The sequence below is a fragment of the Sorex araneus genome, chromosome 3 (assembly GCF_027595985.1).
Source record: "Sorex araneus isolate mSorAra2 chromosome 3, mSorAra2.pri, whole genome shotgun sequence".
Taxonomy (NCBI): Eukaryota; Metazoa; Chordata; class Mammalia; order Eulipotyphla; family Soricidae; genus Sorex; species Sorex araneus.
The window spans coordinates 117933588-117949494 of record NC_073304.1 but is presented as its reverse complement, the minus strand read 5'-3'; the positions used below and the strand labels follow the sequence as shown (position 1 = coordinate 117949494).

The window sequence follows — 15907 nt, the reverse complement described above, 5'->3', positions numbered from 1 at the left end:
GTTAAAGTCAAGCATATACATAGGCTCTTCACAATGTTAGCATCCTCCAAACTTACTGTCCTCAAACTCGCAACAAATAAACCTTTGTAAATCTGAGGAAATATGTGAGGCAATATAAACCTGCAATTGGAAAAACAACAAAGTAATTGTGGTCTTGAGCTGGTGTGAAGAACATAAATAATCAAGGAAGGATTTAACTGGATGGGCCATGAACATGTCACTTGGAAGCTTTCAAAGAGGAAACCTTAGAAGGTGGAAACTGTGAAGTTGTCTAAGACACAAATTCTTCAACCTCCGATACACGTGGACCAGCTTGGATCCTGCACCCCAGCCCACAGACCACCCCAGCCCACAGACCAGAAGTTTTAGCCACATCACCAGACCAACAGCTCTCAACCTTCCTACACTTGCAGCTGGCAGTGGGCCATTGATGAAGGCTGGAGATCACTGGTGTAAGAGACCCAGGGACCAACCAGAAGTCTGCCCCACCCACTGTTTTTCCCTCAGGTGAGACAGAAAATGTTAATCTATCTAGATCTAGCTTTCTATCAGAAAAAAAAAACAAACAAAAAACGGAGCATGGGTAACTTAGAAAACTCCATTTATTGATCTCTAGATCTTAAAAAAAAAACCTCTAGAGCTCTGCACAAATGTTTTCCGGACCGTGGCCCTGTTCCTGGGCTCTCCTGAGGTCAGCTGGCCTTTGTTTCCCCAGTCTCTGTGTCTGTTTTCTGAGACGCGAGGAGGAGTTCATGGGCCCGTTTCCGTCGCAGTCTCTCTGCATTGGTGATCATCATTGGATGCAAAGGGAAAAAGCCGGCAAGACCTAGAAGCAACAGGATTACCTTGTGTTATAACTCAGTATAGGTCGGTGTTTCCCAGGAACTCAGCACTGATCGAACACCTAATTTACAGCCTGGGGTTCAAACCTGCTTCTCTCTCAAGATGCCCCTTCTCTTTCCCCAACTCGCTCCCTTCCATTCACTGCTGAAACAGTGGATATTGTCACTTCCTAACCCTTTTCTCCTTTAAAAAACGTCATTTGAGATACACTATTCATATTTTTATTTTTATATCCACCCAATGTTTATTGCAGTGTTATCTACAGTCGCTAACACAGGGATGCAACTGAAGTGACTGTGGATAGAAAACTGCATGAAAAGGATGTGGGTAATACTAGACTAACACCTAAAGACAGCAGAGATAAGGGCCAGGAGGATCACTCCACTGTTTGGAAGCTGACCTCACCTGCTGGGGGAAAAGGCTGTTGGGATGGAGAAGGGACCACTAAGTAAATGATGGCTGGAGGGATCGCTCGGGCTGGGAGATGTGTGCTGAAAGTATACTAAGGACCACACATGACAGCCTCTTAGTATCTGTATTGCAAACCATAATGCCCCAAAGTACAGAGAGAGTAAAAAGAAATGTACCTGCTACAGAGGAAGGGAGTGGGTGGGGTGGGTGTGGTGGGAGGGATACTGGGAACATTGGTGGTGGAAAATGCGAAATGGTGGAGGGATGGGTGCTGGATCATTGTGTGACTGAAAATTATGAAAGTCTGTAAGTATCTCACAGTGATTCAATTAAAAAAAAATTATTTGGGGGCCAAGAGACAGCACATAGGCCTTGCTTTGCCAACGGCTGACTGGGGTTTAATCCCAGCATCAAGTGTGATCCCCAGCAAGCAGGAGTGAACCCTAAGCACAGCGAGCTGTGCCCCTCTAGCCTTCAAATCCGAAAGGTGAGGTCGGCTGGAGAGATAGTACAACAGAAAAGGTGCCTGCCTTGCACGTAGCTGACCTCTATTCCAATTTTTAGCATAAAATCTCAGTCATCACGAGTTTCATAAGGGAATCCATGACATGGTCTCTGGGTCAAACTTAGAACCCGAGTTCAACTCTCACTCACACCTGTACTGAACGGCCTGAAAGGAAAACTACTCTTCACTCTCCGCATCCTGAAACTGACTGCAAGGTACACCACCTGTCTGGCGGGCCCAGAGGCGTGTTACCCAGCAGTTTCTCCACCGGCTTGGAGAGGTGCGCCCCACAGCCGATCCAGTGCCGGATCCGCTCCAGGTTGAGGGCGACGAGCTTCTCCCCGTGCGTGTTGGGCAGCGGGTCGTAGGAGCCCAGCTGCTCCACGAAACGGCCGTCCCGAGGGCACTTGTTGTGCGCAGCCACGATGCGGTAGAAGGGCCGGTTGGTGCAGCCGCCCAGGGCCAGGCGGATGGTTAGGTGGCCCCCGCGGTAGACCTTGCAGAGCGCAGAAGCTGCAGGCGAAGCCGGTGTCAGACGCAAGAATGGGAGGGTGCCGAGCCGGATTTGAACACGACACCCCGTATGGTCCCCTTACTCCGCCAGGAGTGGCCCCTGAGCACTGCCAGGTGTGGCCCGCAAACAAAAAGACCCTGGAGCACCAAATGGACAGATGGGGGTGAAGAAAACACTGACCTTTCCCCTTCTGCAATAGCCTTAGTGCTGATTCTCATCATCTGGCCCGTTCCCCACCTGCTGGGGGACAGCCCCTCCCCAAGGTGTCCTCCGGGCCACCCCATCGGAGTCTCAGCCGCCCACGGGGACCCCACACACTCACTCAGCCTGACCATGGTGCGGCGCCAAGGACGCGCTCCGCAGCGCCCGCGGCGACTCCGGAGACTGACGCGCCTCTCGCCCCGCCTCTTCCGCCCCTGACCACACTTCCCGGTATGCAACGCGGCGACGACCTCAGTGCCGTAAAGTACCGCCGCGTCTGCGCGGCGTCTGGGTCGGGCAGTCGTCGTGCGAATGCGGGGCGGAGGGGCTTGGCCGGGGAAACCCCGCGCGGGTGCCACCAAATGCCAAAGCCCGGGCAAATCCGTTATTTTCTCAAGGGGCTGTGTGTGGGAGGGGCTGGGAGGAGGGTGCCCAGGAATTGCTCCTGGCTCTGCACTCAGGAGTTATTCCTCCGGTACTTGGGGGACCAGATTTTGGACCCCTCCTGGGCATGTAAAGATGGGTAGGTGCGGTCCCCGCCCCGCAGGAAGCCCAGCCGGCGGGAAGTATTGAGGTTCCACCAAAGTAGCTAGAGGGAGTTGGTTGGGGGCTCCGAAGGAAAAGCAGACTCCACGCTTTCTGGCCGCCCCCCCCCCCCCAGGACCTTGCTAAAGAGCCTTTCGCCTTCCTCTCCCACCTTCCCACCTCCCTCCTGCTCTGGACTGCGCGCCTTGTTCCAGTCTTGCTGTGCAGTGGTCTAGGACCCAGTTTCCTAAGCTGGGCTGCAGCGCATATGTACTTTAAAACATCCAACCCCATCAAAAAATGGGGCGAAGAAATGAACAGAAACTTTACCAAGAAAGAAATACGAATGGCCAAAAGGCACATGAAAAAGTGCTCTACATCACTAATCATCAGAGAGATGCAGATCAAAACAACCACGAGATACCACCTCACACCACAGAGACTAGCACACATCCAAAAGAACAAAAGCAACCGCTGTTGGAGAGGATGTGGGGAGAAAGGGACCCTTCTGCACTGCTGGTGGGAATGCCGACTGGTTCAGCCCTTCTGGAAAACAATATGGACAATTCTCAAAAAATTAAATATTGAGCTCCCATTTGACCCAGCAATACCACTGCTGGGAATATATCCCAGAGAGGCAAAAAAGTATAATCGAAACAACATCTGCACATGTATGTTCATCGCAGCACTGTTTACAATAGCCAGAATCTGGAAAAAACCCGAATGCCCTAGAACGGATGACTGGTTGAGGAAACTTTGGTATATCTATACAATGGAATACTATGCAGCTGTCAGAAAAAAGGAGGTCATGAATTTTGTATTTAAGTGGATCGGCATGAAAAGTTTCATGCTGAGTGAAATGAGTCAGAAAGAGAGAGACAGACATAGAAAGATTGCACTCATCTATGGTATATAGAATAACAGAGTGGGAGACTAACACCCAAGAATTGTAGAAATAAGTACCAGGAGGTTGACTCCATGGCTTGGAGACTGGCCTCACATTCTGGGGAAAGGGCAACTCAGAGAAGGGATCACCAACTATAATGTAGTCGAAGGCCATGTGGGGGAAGGGAGTTGCGGGCTGAATGAGGGCTAGAGACAGAGCACAGTGGCCACTCAACACCTTTATTGCAAACCACAACAGCTAATTAGAAAGAGAGAACAAAAGGGAATGCCCTGCCACAGTGGTAGGGTGGGGTAGGGGGAGATGGGATTGGGGAGGGTGGGAGGGATGCTGGGTTTACTGGTGGTGGAGAATGGGCACTGGTGAAGGGATGGGTTCCCGAACTTTGTATGAGGGAAGCATAAGCACAAAAGTGTATAAATCTGTAAATGTGCCCTCACGGTGATTCACTAATTAAAAATAAATAAATAAATTTATAAAAAAAAAACCCAAAACAAAAACACTTAAATAAAGATTTTTTTTTAAAAAGATGTTTTAAGAGAGATTTCTTCATGATTTCTTATCGATGAATGTTTGATTTGTGCATTTGTTTTATACACTTTCACACCTGGGGTCACATTACAGTTCTGCAGACGAAGGTCCACAGAGAAATACAGGGTAAGGTGTGGGCCCTCAGCAGGCAAGCCCGCATTGGGGCCCCATTGAGCACCCCCTGGTGTGAACCAGAATATTTGACCAAGAGCGGCAGTGGGGTTCCTAGTGGGAAAGTCGCTTAAAAATCTGATCGAGGGGACCAGAGGTGATGTATGCTCCTTCATGGAGCCCTTGAGGTTTAGATCCATGAAGATTGGAAGGAGTCAGACACTCCTGGGCACCACTTCAGCAGAGCCCTGTCTGCTCAGCTTCTTGTGTCACCGTCGGATCCAAAGAGCCCGCTCACAACCAACATCCCCTTGACCCTAGGCAGTGGCCGCGCTTGCAGGTTTCCTCTATGCCCACCTTAGAAACTGATGACTCATCCCCAGGTTTAAGAAGGGAGCCTAACTAGGGACCATGGTAGTTGGCTTTTTTTTTTTTTTTTGCTTTTTTGGTCACACCTGTGCGGGTTACTCCTGACTCTGCACTCAGGAATTACTCCTGGCGGTGCTCAAGGGACCATATGGGATGCTGGGAATCGAACCTGGGTCGACTGCGTGCAAGGCAAACGCCCTACCCACTGTGCTATCGCTCCAGCCCCGGTAGTTGGTTTTTTCTAACAGTGATCCTGGTCAACTAGTAAACAGTAACTATATATTTTGTAGTATATATATATATGTATATATATATATATTTTTATTTACATAAACTTCAGAATACCTTAACTCCAGAACCACACTGGAGATTTCATCTTCCAGCCACCATTTTATTAGTTTAAAAAAGAAAAAAAAATTTTTTTGGCTTTTTGGCCACACCCAGCAATGCTCAGGGGTTCCTCCTGGCTCTGCACTCAGGAATTACTCCTGGCAGTGCTGTGGGGACCATATAGGATTCTGGGAATCAAACCTTGGTCAGCTGCGTGCAAGGCAAACACCCTGCCTGCTGTATCTAGCCCTGAAAAAAAATTTTTTTAATTGAATCACTGAGTATACAATTAAGTTGTTCATGACTGAGTTTCAGTCATATGATGTTCCAACACCAATCCTTCCACCAGTGCACATTTCCCACCACCAGTGTCTTCAGTTTCCCTTCTGCCCACTCCCCTAGTTTTTGTGGTTTTATTTTTTAATCTACTGATTGAAATGTGAATTATTTCAATTACAGTATTGTTAATGATGGCTTCATTTGTACATAATTACAAAACCACACCAATCACAGCGGTGAGATTTGAATCTCATTTCCATATTTTTATTACCCTGCTTTAATGTCAACAGATAAAACACTCAGAAACTTGTCCTTAAGAAAGCAGAACAGGAGGATGGGGGCGCCCCCCACCAAAGGGTGTGTGTGTGTTTAATTTTGAATTCAGCAAGACACTCAAGAGAACAGACGCTCCAACGGGAGATCACTCTACCCCCCACCCATGACATCCCAATAGAATCTAATGGGTTAATTTTAGTTTAGTTGGTTTTTGTTTACTCTCCTGCCTTTGTTTCTGTGGATCTGATCTTTCCCTGCAGGTGTCTGGAGGTGGCGGTGGCTCACTGGTAGTCGGGGGTTCTCAGGTGATAAAGTAGGGTAGTAAGTACTGTTGGCTTTGGAGGTTCCTACTTTACCTCTTTCTGACCAGTGTGTCCCATTTCCCTGTCTCACTAGGATGTAACTTACAGGTTTTAATTTTTCGGGAAAGGGAAGGATCTCAAGCTCTCCAGGGAGTGCTTTCTTCAGCTGGACCAGTCAAAAGGAAGGATTGCCAAAGCCCACAGTTTCCTGCACCATGTGGATCTCTGCCAACAGAGCCTCGTCTTTCAGTTTCAACTGCAGGAGATAAAAGGAAGGACATCTGTCATGTTTGATATACACATGCAGATGCCCCACATACACTGGGCCAGAGTTAAAGAACATAGTTTCTTGGAATGAAACTGGTTCTTCACATACTCCCAATTTCAGAGTAACCCCATTAAAAGACCTCAGGAATAGTTTTGCTGATTCCACAGTAAGAATTAGGTCAAGTGGTATAATACTCAGAATTTGCTTTTATTCTTTGTTTTATAAGTTGCAGTATCACCATCAAACATAGTTTTACTTATTCTTATTTAGCAAGTGACAAATTGAAGAAACAAGAACCTAGGTAGTTGTGTGGAGTTAATTTTAGAATTTACATACTAGTTTGCCTACTGAATATTCATTTATGTATTTGGTTTTGGGGATACACCTGGCAGTTCTCAGAGCATACTCCTGGCTCTGTGCTGAAGGATCACTCCTGTCTAGGTGCAGGGGACCATATGCAGTGCCAGGGATGAACCCTTGTTGGTTACATGCAAATTTAGTCCCTTATTGCACTATATTCTCTCTGGGCCCCGAATACTCTATTACTAAGGAAATAATGCCATTTCAGGCTAGCAATGCAACCAGCCAAAAAGCCACATTTCAGCTTCTTTACTGATAGGGGGAGTCTTAGGACTAACTGTGACCAATGAAATTTACGCTCTTGATAGTACAGCGGGTAGAACATTTGCCTTGCCGCTGACACAGGTTCGATCCCCAGTATCCCATATGGTCCCCTGAGCACTGCCAGGCATGATTCGATTCCTGAGTGCAGAGTTAGTAATAACCCCTGAGCATTGCTGGTGTGACCCAAAAAGCCAAAAGAAAGAGAAAAAAGAAACCGAAACTCTTCTAAAGAGATGTGAAATAAACACCTCAGTCCTTTTAGCCTTTGCCCTTTTTGTCTCCCATCAACCCCACCTTTTTCTTTTTAAATATGAGGCAGTCTCGGGTAATCTCCCATTTTGTTCTTTATTGTATCTGAAATATGGACACAGAGGCTAGAGCTAGGGTGGTTGGCTGTGTCCTTGCAACTCAGAGGACGAGAAGGGCATGCCGTGATTGAGCAGAAAGAAAAGACCTTGGGTCTGAAGTTAAGATCTGGAGCTGTGTTGGCATCCTTGAACATTTCATACAATGAGAAACCTAAACAAATCTACTGTTGAGTGTTTTACGTCAAATCAGCACTGCAGAATGGGTGAAATATACCAGGGTTTGGTAAAGCTCTCGTGACTCAAATCCAGCATACTGCCTGTTCTTGTAAGAAAATTTTTTATTTGAAACACAGCCATACTCATTCATGTTTGTGTGCTGTATTTTAGCACTATGAAGATAGAGGATATTATCAGTAGAGAACATTTGGCCCATAGCAATATTTCCTAGTCCTCCCTTTATGGAAAAATTTTGCTGATGCTGGTACTAGGCCTCTACTATCTTACACAGGAGGAAATGAAGCCCCGAGAGGAGAAGCCCGTGAGTTAGTAATTCAGGTTATCTGTGTTCCTTTTCAATTTGACTCTCAGAAAGTGGTGGGAAAATTCTTCAAGGTACTAGTGGGCTATTATTCCAAACCCAGCATTTTCATTATGGTCATTTAACTCCCAAAAAATATCCACATCATGGAATGCTCTCCGTCTTAAATAAAGCCAGCTTCTTCCTCCAGTTTCCCAGCATCGCCCAGTACAAAGAGCAGAAATCTTGCTTCCTACCTTTAGCGTGTACTTATAGGCCTGCTCAGCTTCCAGCTGCCGATTAGCCTGCAAAACAGAACAGCAGCTGGTGATGGCACATCAAACGTGATGGAGCTTTACACTGTCACACATGTCTCTAACTGAAGCAGAAAAGTCCACACCTTGGTCAATAACCTCTGAACTCCGGGCACTGAGGAGACAGTACACTGGAATGAGTACTTGGCTGGCATGTGGCCAACCTGGGTTCAATCCTCAGCATTTGTATGGTCCTCCGATCTCTGCAGCAGTGACCCCTGAGCACAGAGCCAAGAATAATTTCTGAGCACTGCAGGGTGTGGCCCAGAAATCAATAATAAATACAAATAACCTCTGAATCCAGAGGGGATACAGGAAAATGAAAGGTAGGGGGGAAAGTAAGTAATCTAATATAGATGTGGGCAAAAAATTCCTTTTCAAAAAGCTTAAAGACATTGATATAAGATATGGTTAGGTGCTCAGACATACAATATGGTGCTGGTAGCACTTTTGTGGGAGTTTTTTGGTAGGGGGGGCAATGCTTGAGCAGCCAACTGTGCTCTGGGTTTGCTCCTGGCTCTGTGCTCAGGGATTACTCTTGGTGGGGCTCAAGAGACCATTTGTGGTGCTAGGGATAAAACTGAGGTCAGCTGTGTGCAAAACAAGTGCCTTACCACCTGTTCTCTCTCTCTCCAGCCCCGAGTATATTTTCAAGTACATTCCAAGCAGTGGCTACCCAGACTTGGCTTCTCCTTCATCAGTATAATTAAAATGGTCGAAGTTTATTAAAGAAGCAGATGTTAATGGCTATCCTTTGGTCCTCGCCAACTTGCCCTAGGAGGGCACTGCATACAGGTAATACTCACTTTCAGGCAGACCAGAGCCAGATAAGCCCATACTTCAGCATTGTAGTTGTTCAAGGCATTGGCTTCAGAGAGAGCGTCCTCGGCTTCAGTGAGCTCCCCTAGCTGGACAGAGAGGGGGCGTGAGTGTCCCAGGAAAGGCAGGCGCCAGCTGAAGTCAAGGTCAGCGGAAGCCACTTTGTCCCAATAACACTGGTGTGCATGACCAAGATTTCAACTTTAAAATTTTTAGCCATAGGTCTTCTGATTTTAAGGTCATGGCCCAATATATGCATCAGATCAGTGTGAAACTTCTTGGATTCGAAAGCCAGGTGGGGGAGTTTGGAGCTCCACTTGGTGAGCTCTTAGCTTCTAGCTCCTGCTTCCCTTCCAGGCAGTCCCGTTAGGACATCCTGAGCCAGGGAGCTTCAGGTGCTGGGGCTGGGAGACCAGAAGGCTTTACCAAGTGTTCATACCTTCAGTAATCCCCCACCCCACCCCTTAGGGACTGCCAGATAGAACTGTATTTTTCTCTTGCTTTTGGGTCACACCCAGCAATGCTCAGGTGTTACTCCTGATTTTGCACTCAGGAATCACTCCTGGCGGTGCTCAGGGGGCCATGTAGGATGCTGGGAATTGAACCCAGGTCGGTTGCATGCAAGGGAAACGCCCTACCCACTGTCCTATCACTCCAGCCCCTGCGCTCCCTTTCTTAAGATGAATGTCCTATTAACCTTGTTCAGAAAGGTTCTTTTGCATTAGTATTAATATTAGTTATTATTATAATACAATACAATATTGATGAATCAACACACTATTGAGAGACTTTGGGGCGCTCCCTGAACTCTGGGCATAGGGATACCATTTGCTGTTTCAGAGAACTGTAATGTTGCTTCGTAAAGCAAAAAGCCCTAGGGAAAAATAAAGCACTCTTCTCCCTAAAAAGGAGCCTGTTCTTTTTGTTTTGTTTTGTTTGGGGGCCACACCTGGTGGTGCTCAGAGCTAATTCCTGGCTCTCCACTCAGAACATTCCTGGCAAGGTTCAGGGGACCATATGTGGTGCCAGGAAATGAATCGGGTTGGCCACATGCGAGACAGGTTCCCTACCTCTACACTATCTTTCCAACCTCTTCAATTTTGTTTTAGATCAGAAAATCACAGGTTTCTATTCTCAAGACAATACAGTATGGCTTTTTCTAATGCCTGTTTGGATCATATGTCAAATATCTTCAACTTATTCATGATTCAATTAACCTTTACTTACCAAAGACTGACCCAGGCCGGAGAGTGCTAGATACACAGAATCAAAAGTTAAAATATAAGCCGTGCCTCGAAAGAGCTCACTGACATGTAAAATATGTAAAAAATAAAACAAAATGTGGGATTAGAGACATAGCACAGCGGGTAGGGCTCTTGCCCTGCAGCCCACCAGGGTCTGATCCCGGCATCCCATGTAGTTCCCCAAGCCCGCCAGGAGTGATCCTTGAGTGCAGAGCCAGGAGTAAGCCCTGAGCACTGCCAGGGCTAGCCCCAAAACAAAACAAAAACCCCAAATAAAACAAAACAAAAATTCAAACTCACAAATGTTCCGATACTGAAGCAGCCTTTCTATAATAAAAACATAGCAAGGGAGGCTGGGAAGACGGCCCAAAGGGCTGGGGCTCATGCGCTTCGTGTAGCACCCTTCGCTTTGGTTAGGTGTTCCGGAGCACCTGAGGGAGGAAGCCTGAGCACTGCTCTGTAAACAGCGCCTGAGCACTGGGTGTGGCCTCAAAACAGTCAAGAAAATAAAATAAATCAGCACCACAAACAAATACATCTTTTAAAATAATTACTTAAGGAACCATGATTTACGGTATTACTAATGGCAGGGTTTCATGCATAAAAATTCCAACACATCCTCCACCAAAATTCCAGCTTAATATATGAGTTTCGTTTTTAAAAGCATATTCTGATCTAGTGGAGTAGGAATAATCCTCAAGTCTTAGCCTCTTACCCGGTAACAGGCAATTCCCAGACCTAGCCAGGTAAGGCACGATGGTGATCGCTTACAGACCTGCATGTAGGTTCTCTTGGCCTTCTCATACTGTAGAGAGAAAACATCACTATTCAAACTGCACTGCTAGAAGAACTGTGGAGCTTCTGTAGGTGTGCTACAGAGAATCTAATGAGTGCTTGGATTTTATATTACGTAAAACCCATTTTTAAGAGCAGTTTTAAGTTAACAAAACTAAGAGGAAAAGAGAATTCCCATGTCATTCAATCCATGCAGGACAACCTCCCCTGATGTCAACGTACCTCACCACAGTGGTGTCTTTGTGATATCATTTCTTTCCTTCCCTCCCTCCTCCTCCCTCTCTTCCTTCCTTCTCTCTTCCCTTTTTTATTTTTCAAAATATTTTTTTGCTGTGTTTGTTTTGGGGGCGGCCACACCTGGTGATGCTCAGGGGTTATTCCTGGCTCTGCACTCAGGAATTACTACTCCTGGTGGTACTCAGGGACCACATGGGATGCCGGGGAATGAAGCTGGCTTGGATGTGCACAAGGCAAATGCCCTACGCGCTCTACTATCTCTCCAGTCCCAGTTTATTAAAATAAATTTTAATTTAAAAAACTTTGATTTATAAAGTTATTGGTGGTTGAGTTTTAGTTATATAATATTTCAACAGCAATCCCACCAGCAGTGCTTTCATGTTTTTTCAATGCGAAGCATGTCTCTAGCTTTGTCTCCCTGGCCCTGATGTTGCAATTTTCATTAACACATCATCATCACTCAAAGTTCATAGTTTATCTTAAGAATGACTCTTGGGGGGCTGGAGCAGTAGCACAGCGGGTAGGGCATTTGCCTTGCATGCAGCCGACCCGGGTTCGGTTCCAAGCATCCCATATGGTCTCCCGAGCACCACCAGGAGTAATTCCTGATTGCATGAGCCACGAGTAACCCCTGTGCATCACAGGGTGTGACCCAAAAAATAATTAAAAAAATTAAAAAAAAAGACTCTTGGGAGGGCCTGAGTGCTAGTACAGTGGGTAGGGCATTTGCCTTGCACATTGCTGACCTGGGTTTGATCCCTAGCACCCCCTATGGTCCCCTGAGCACAGAGCCAAGTATTATCCCTGAGGATCACTGGGGGTGCCCCCCCAAAAAAGGATGACTCTTGCTCTTGAGCATTCTATGAATCTGAACATACAGCTCATGTCCACACACGTATGTGTCCTTATAGTATCATACAGTGTGTTTTCAGTGCCCTAAAAGTTTACCTATCCATTGCTCCCATTTCTGACATTCCTGGAAACCAGTGACCTTTTATTGACTCCATTATTTTGTCTTTTCCAGGATGTCACACATTTGGGATCATGGAGTATAGCAGTCTCAGACTGACTTCTTTCCTTTAGTAGTAATTCACTTAAGGTTACTTTATATTTTTTCAAAATTCCATTGTCTGGATCTACCACAGTTTGTTCTTTCACCTACTACAATGTGTCATTATCATATTCCTATTTTCAGTCCACACAGATGAATGTTAATGCTTGAAACTCTAATCAAGTTTCAGACCAAATCTGATTTACATCATCACTTCCTACTCACCCCTCACCTCTTTCTCTTCAAGATAGATGTGCCCCAGTCGTAGAAAGATGAAGTGCATGTCAGAAGCATCTACTACAAAACTAACGGTTCGTTCGTAGCATGCCTTGGCCTCAGCATGATTTCCACGCAGAAAATGGAGATGGCCCTTGACACCCCAGACGTTAGGGTTCTGAGAGAGCAAAATATGAATGTGAGGGTATTTTTAACACTTAGATTTACATTATTTAAATTTACATTGAGGTTAAGTATGTTACTTTTAGAAAGGAAGACTGGGGCCAGAGCAGTGGCATAGCTGGAGGGTACTTGTCTTGCACACTGCCTGAATATCTTCGGGTGTTGGCCCCAAAACAAAAACAGGAAAGGAGGCCATTCAGTTTCACTGGAGGATATTTTTCCTAGTCAGTCCTCTCCCTTTGTTGTACTTTTTTCTTTGGGATAAAACAGTAAGAAGTACATTCAGCTTTAACCATGAGAGGGTTCTCGGTGAGAAAAAAGAGGTTCAGAAAACAGGAATTTAATCAAGTACTACTAAAGAGCTGTCCTAACCCTCCTCGTCTGCTTTTTTGAAAAACATACCTACTGAAGAAAAAAATCATGGACAAAGATGTTTGGGCCAGGAGATAGGACAGTGGGTGAGGTGCTTGCCTTGCTTGAGCCCAGCCAGGGTTCGATCCCTGGCAGCACATATGGTCCCTTGAGCTTCTCCAGCAGCAATGCCTGAGTGCAGAGTCAGGAATAAACCCTGAGCATTTCCAAGTGTGGCCCCCAAAACAAAAGATGTTTACTGATACTTTGCCTCCAATAACCAGAAATTCTGATCTTACTACAGTAGCCAGAAACCTACCTGAGAAATCACCACCCCCTCGAGGAGTCAATCCCCCTTGGGAAAGCCTGATCCCATTTTCCAAACTTCACTCCAGTGGCTCTGGAGAAGATGATTACCAGATAGTCCATCTGCGCTGCTTGTTGGAGGTATTCCTCTGCTTTGGCAAAGTCCTTCTTGAGAAGATGCGTCTGGGCCAGCACCAAGTAATATTCACAACTGGGGCCTCCTTGTGGGCATAACAGCTCATGTGCAAGCACTCTGTGTACATACTGCCAAAGCACACACTATGAGGTGGATGGCAGTGACCGCACCACACCCGACTGAATGTGCCAAGGAGTGCAACGATGATCAAAGTCAGAGTTAGATGAGGTTAATGAACATTGAGCACATCCCCACCTGTTCATCTAGTCACCAAATACAGACATATCCAAACGTATAATCAATGCCTTAATTCCTCTATTTTGTCTCTGTTTCCACAATAAAATACTTTTTAAATACTCTCCCCCACCCCCATATAGCACTGCACATCTATTTCTGCTTGGTTTAGAACCTGGAAGGGAAGAAAGGTAACACACTAAGCATATCCATAACAAAGGGACAGCCCCCTAGATACATAGATGATTTTTCTCTGTACCCTACCAGGAGCAGACGTGAACGCTTGCTGTAGACAGCATTTCATGCTTGTATGTTAACCTCACTGGGCCTACAGTGAGCTCAAGAGCATCATTTATCTTATATGTACTAAATACTGCAAAGGCGTTACTATGGATAGGATAAGTTGCTCAAGAACATATTTCTATCTGGTCAGCCTTTTCTAGATATTCTAACCTGCACAGCGTTGACCTTCATCAAGAAGCGAATGGTCTCCATGAAAATGGTGGTAGTTTGGGAAACTCCATAAGGGTAGGTATGTAGCAAAATCGATGAATCTTGACTTTTTGGTGCTTCTGGCAATATTATAGCAAGAGAACAGATGATTAGATAGAAAGAAAAATGTTAGCCCTTCAGACATACTGTGTAACAGGGGGTATTTTTACATACTATCTGAAATAATAATATAAAACCAATAGATATCCCAAAGAGGAGGCTAAAGTATCTTAGCATTAGTATATCGGTGGGCCAAATGCAAATCACAACCAAAATTGTTCAAATTATTCTTAATATAAAAATTCTTTTTGTGTGGCTTATCTACATTATTTTGGTTTTTGTTGTGGGTGGGTTCTGTGTGTGTGTGTGTGTGTGTGTGTGTGTGTGGTGTAAGTTTAGTTCTGTTTTTTGCTTTGGGGCCATACCTAGCTATGCTTAGTGCTTATTCTTGGCTCTGTGTTCAGGGATCACTCCTGGCATGGCTGGGGAACCTTATGGGATGCCGAGGTTCAAATCTGAGTTGGCTGCATACATAGCAAGTGCCCTACCCACTGTACAATCTCTCTGGCCTCTTGTATGTTATGTTTTGTTTCAGGGTTTACTATTGGTTGTATGCCCAGACATCATTCCTGATGGGGACCATATGAGGTGCAGGGTACAAAACCTGGGTCAAGTGCCCTACTCTCTATTGGCCATTTGTCTACATTTTTACTGCAAAATCTTTTTATCCTGACACCCATATTTCTCCCATCTTGAGTGTAAATATGTGTATATATATATAATATATGTAACTAAAATTTTTCTCTGCATTAAACATAAAATGATAAAGAAGCAAGTTTTTTAACATAAAATAATAATTCACTGAAAATTAATAACTCTTTAAATGAAGAATTAAGATTAGATCTATCAGAAAAAAAAGCAAGTAAAAATACCAAAACCAAGAAACTAGTTTTCAATGTTTATGGAAAGCCATGTAATTAGTACATTATAAGCAAATGAGAGAATGGAGTAAGAATGATGGCAATATAGGAGACAGATGCTGTCAACCTTTTATATGCATTATTATTAAAAATTGTATAATTGACAATGCTCCTCTGGCAAAATAAGTTTTGATGGTTTTAATATCTATGGTGAGGGGCTGGAGCGATAGCACAGCGGGTAGGGCCTTGCACGTGGTCGACCTGGGTTCAATTCCCATCATCCTATATGGTCCCCTGAGCACCATCAGGAGTGATTCCTGAATGCATGAGCCAGGAGTAAACTCTGTGCATCGCCAGGTGTGACCCAAAAAGAAAATAAAATCTATGGTGAAATAAAGCTGTATCAGTACTATTGTAGAACTAAAACTATACAAATGTAAACCCCGAACTGGAACTATGTGAAGTCATTGGGGTGTGTAGAAATGTAGGTAGATTTTGGATGGATGTCAAGACTTAGGGGATAAAATGTGATAAGGTGAATTTCTGTGAAATGTAATTTTTGAAGACAGTGTGAAACTGAATAATAATTACAGAGCTACATGACTATAGTTTAATACTTCTCTTAGCTAAATATAATTTTTTACTGTAAGACTTGCACCACTAATTTGGATTTCAGAGCATAATAAGAAGGAATTTTTAACTGATCAAACCCAAGAAAGTTAAGTTCTCCATTCTGGTAATAACAAGAATTTTCATCATTTTCTAACTTATTTATGCCTCTCTACCAAGTA

At 44.9% G+C, this 15907-nt stretch overlaps 2 protein-coding genes across 4 annotated transcripts in view; both read right to left on the bottom strand.

Annotated features, from left to right (window-relative positions):
* Positions 1–584: 584 nt before the first annotated feature.
* On the bottom strand, positions 585–2681 carry MRPS16 (mitochondrial ribosomal protein S16). Of its 3 annotated transcripts, none has more exons than XM_055132393.1 (3): positions 2596–2681; positions 1984–2272; positions 585–826 (listed from the first exon to the last, which is right to left on the bottom strand). In XM_055132393.1, the coding sequence occupies exons 1-3, from the start codon at positions 2606–2608 to the stop codon at positions 751–753; spliced, it is 378 nt and encodes a 125-aa protein (XP_054988368.1). In that variant the 5' UTR covers positions 2609–2681; the 3' UTR covers positions 585–750. The 3 variants fall into 3 exon arrangements, with proteins under 3 accessions (XP_054988368.1, XP_012789721.1, XP_054988369.1); XM_012934267.2 differs by having other exon boundaries at positions 2012–2272; XM_055132394.1 differs by having other exon boundaries at positions 688–826; positions 1911–2272.
* The window catches only part of CFAP70 (cilia and flagella associated protein 70), a 67641-nt gene continuing 53863 nt past the window's right edge, over positions 2130–15907 (bottom strand). The window contains exons 21-28 of the mRNA XM_004615412.2: positions 14158–14276; positions 13446–13598; positions 12511–12672; positions 10911–11000; positions 8939–9040; positions 8076–8123; positions 6208–6357; positions 2130–2410 (exon numbers count right to left, since the gene is read on the bottom strand). Of these exons, the coding sequence (XP_004615469.2) occupies positions 6277–6357; positions 8076–8123; positions 8939–9040; positions 10911–11000; positions 12511–12672; positions 13446–13598; positions 14158–14276 (755 nt within the window). The 3' untranslated portion in view covers positions 2130–2410; positions 6208–6276. The remainder of the gene's footprint in view (positions 2411–6207; positions 6358–8075; positions 8124–8938; positions 9041–10910; positions 11001–12510; positions 12673–13445; positions 13599–14157; positions 14277–15907) is intronic.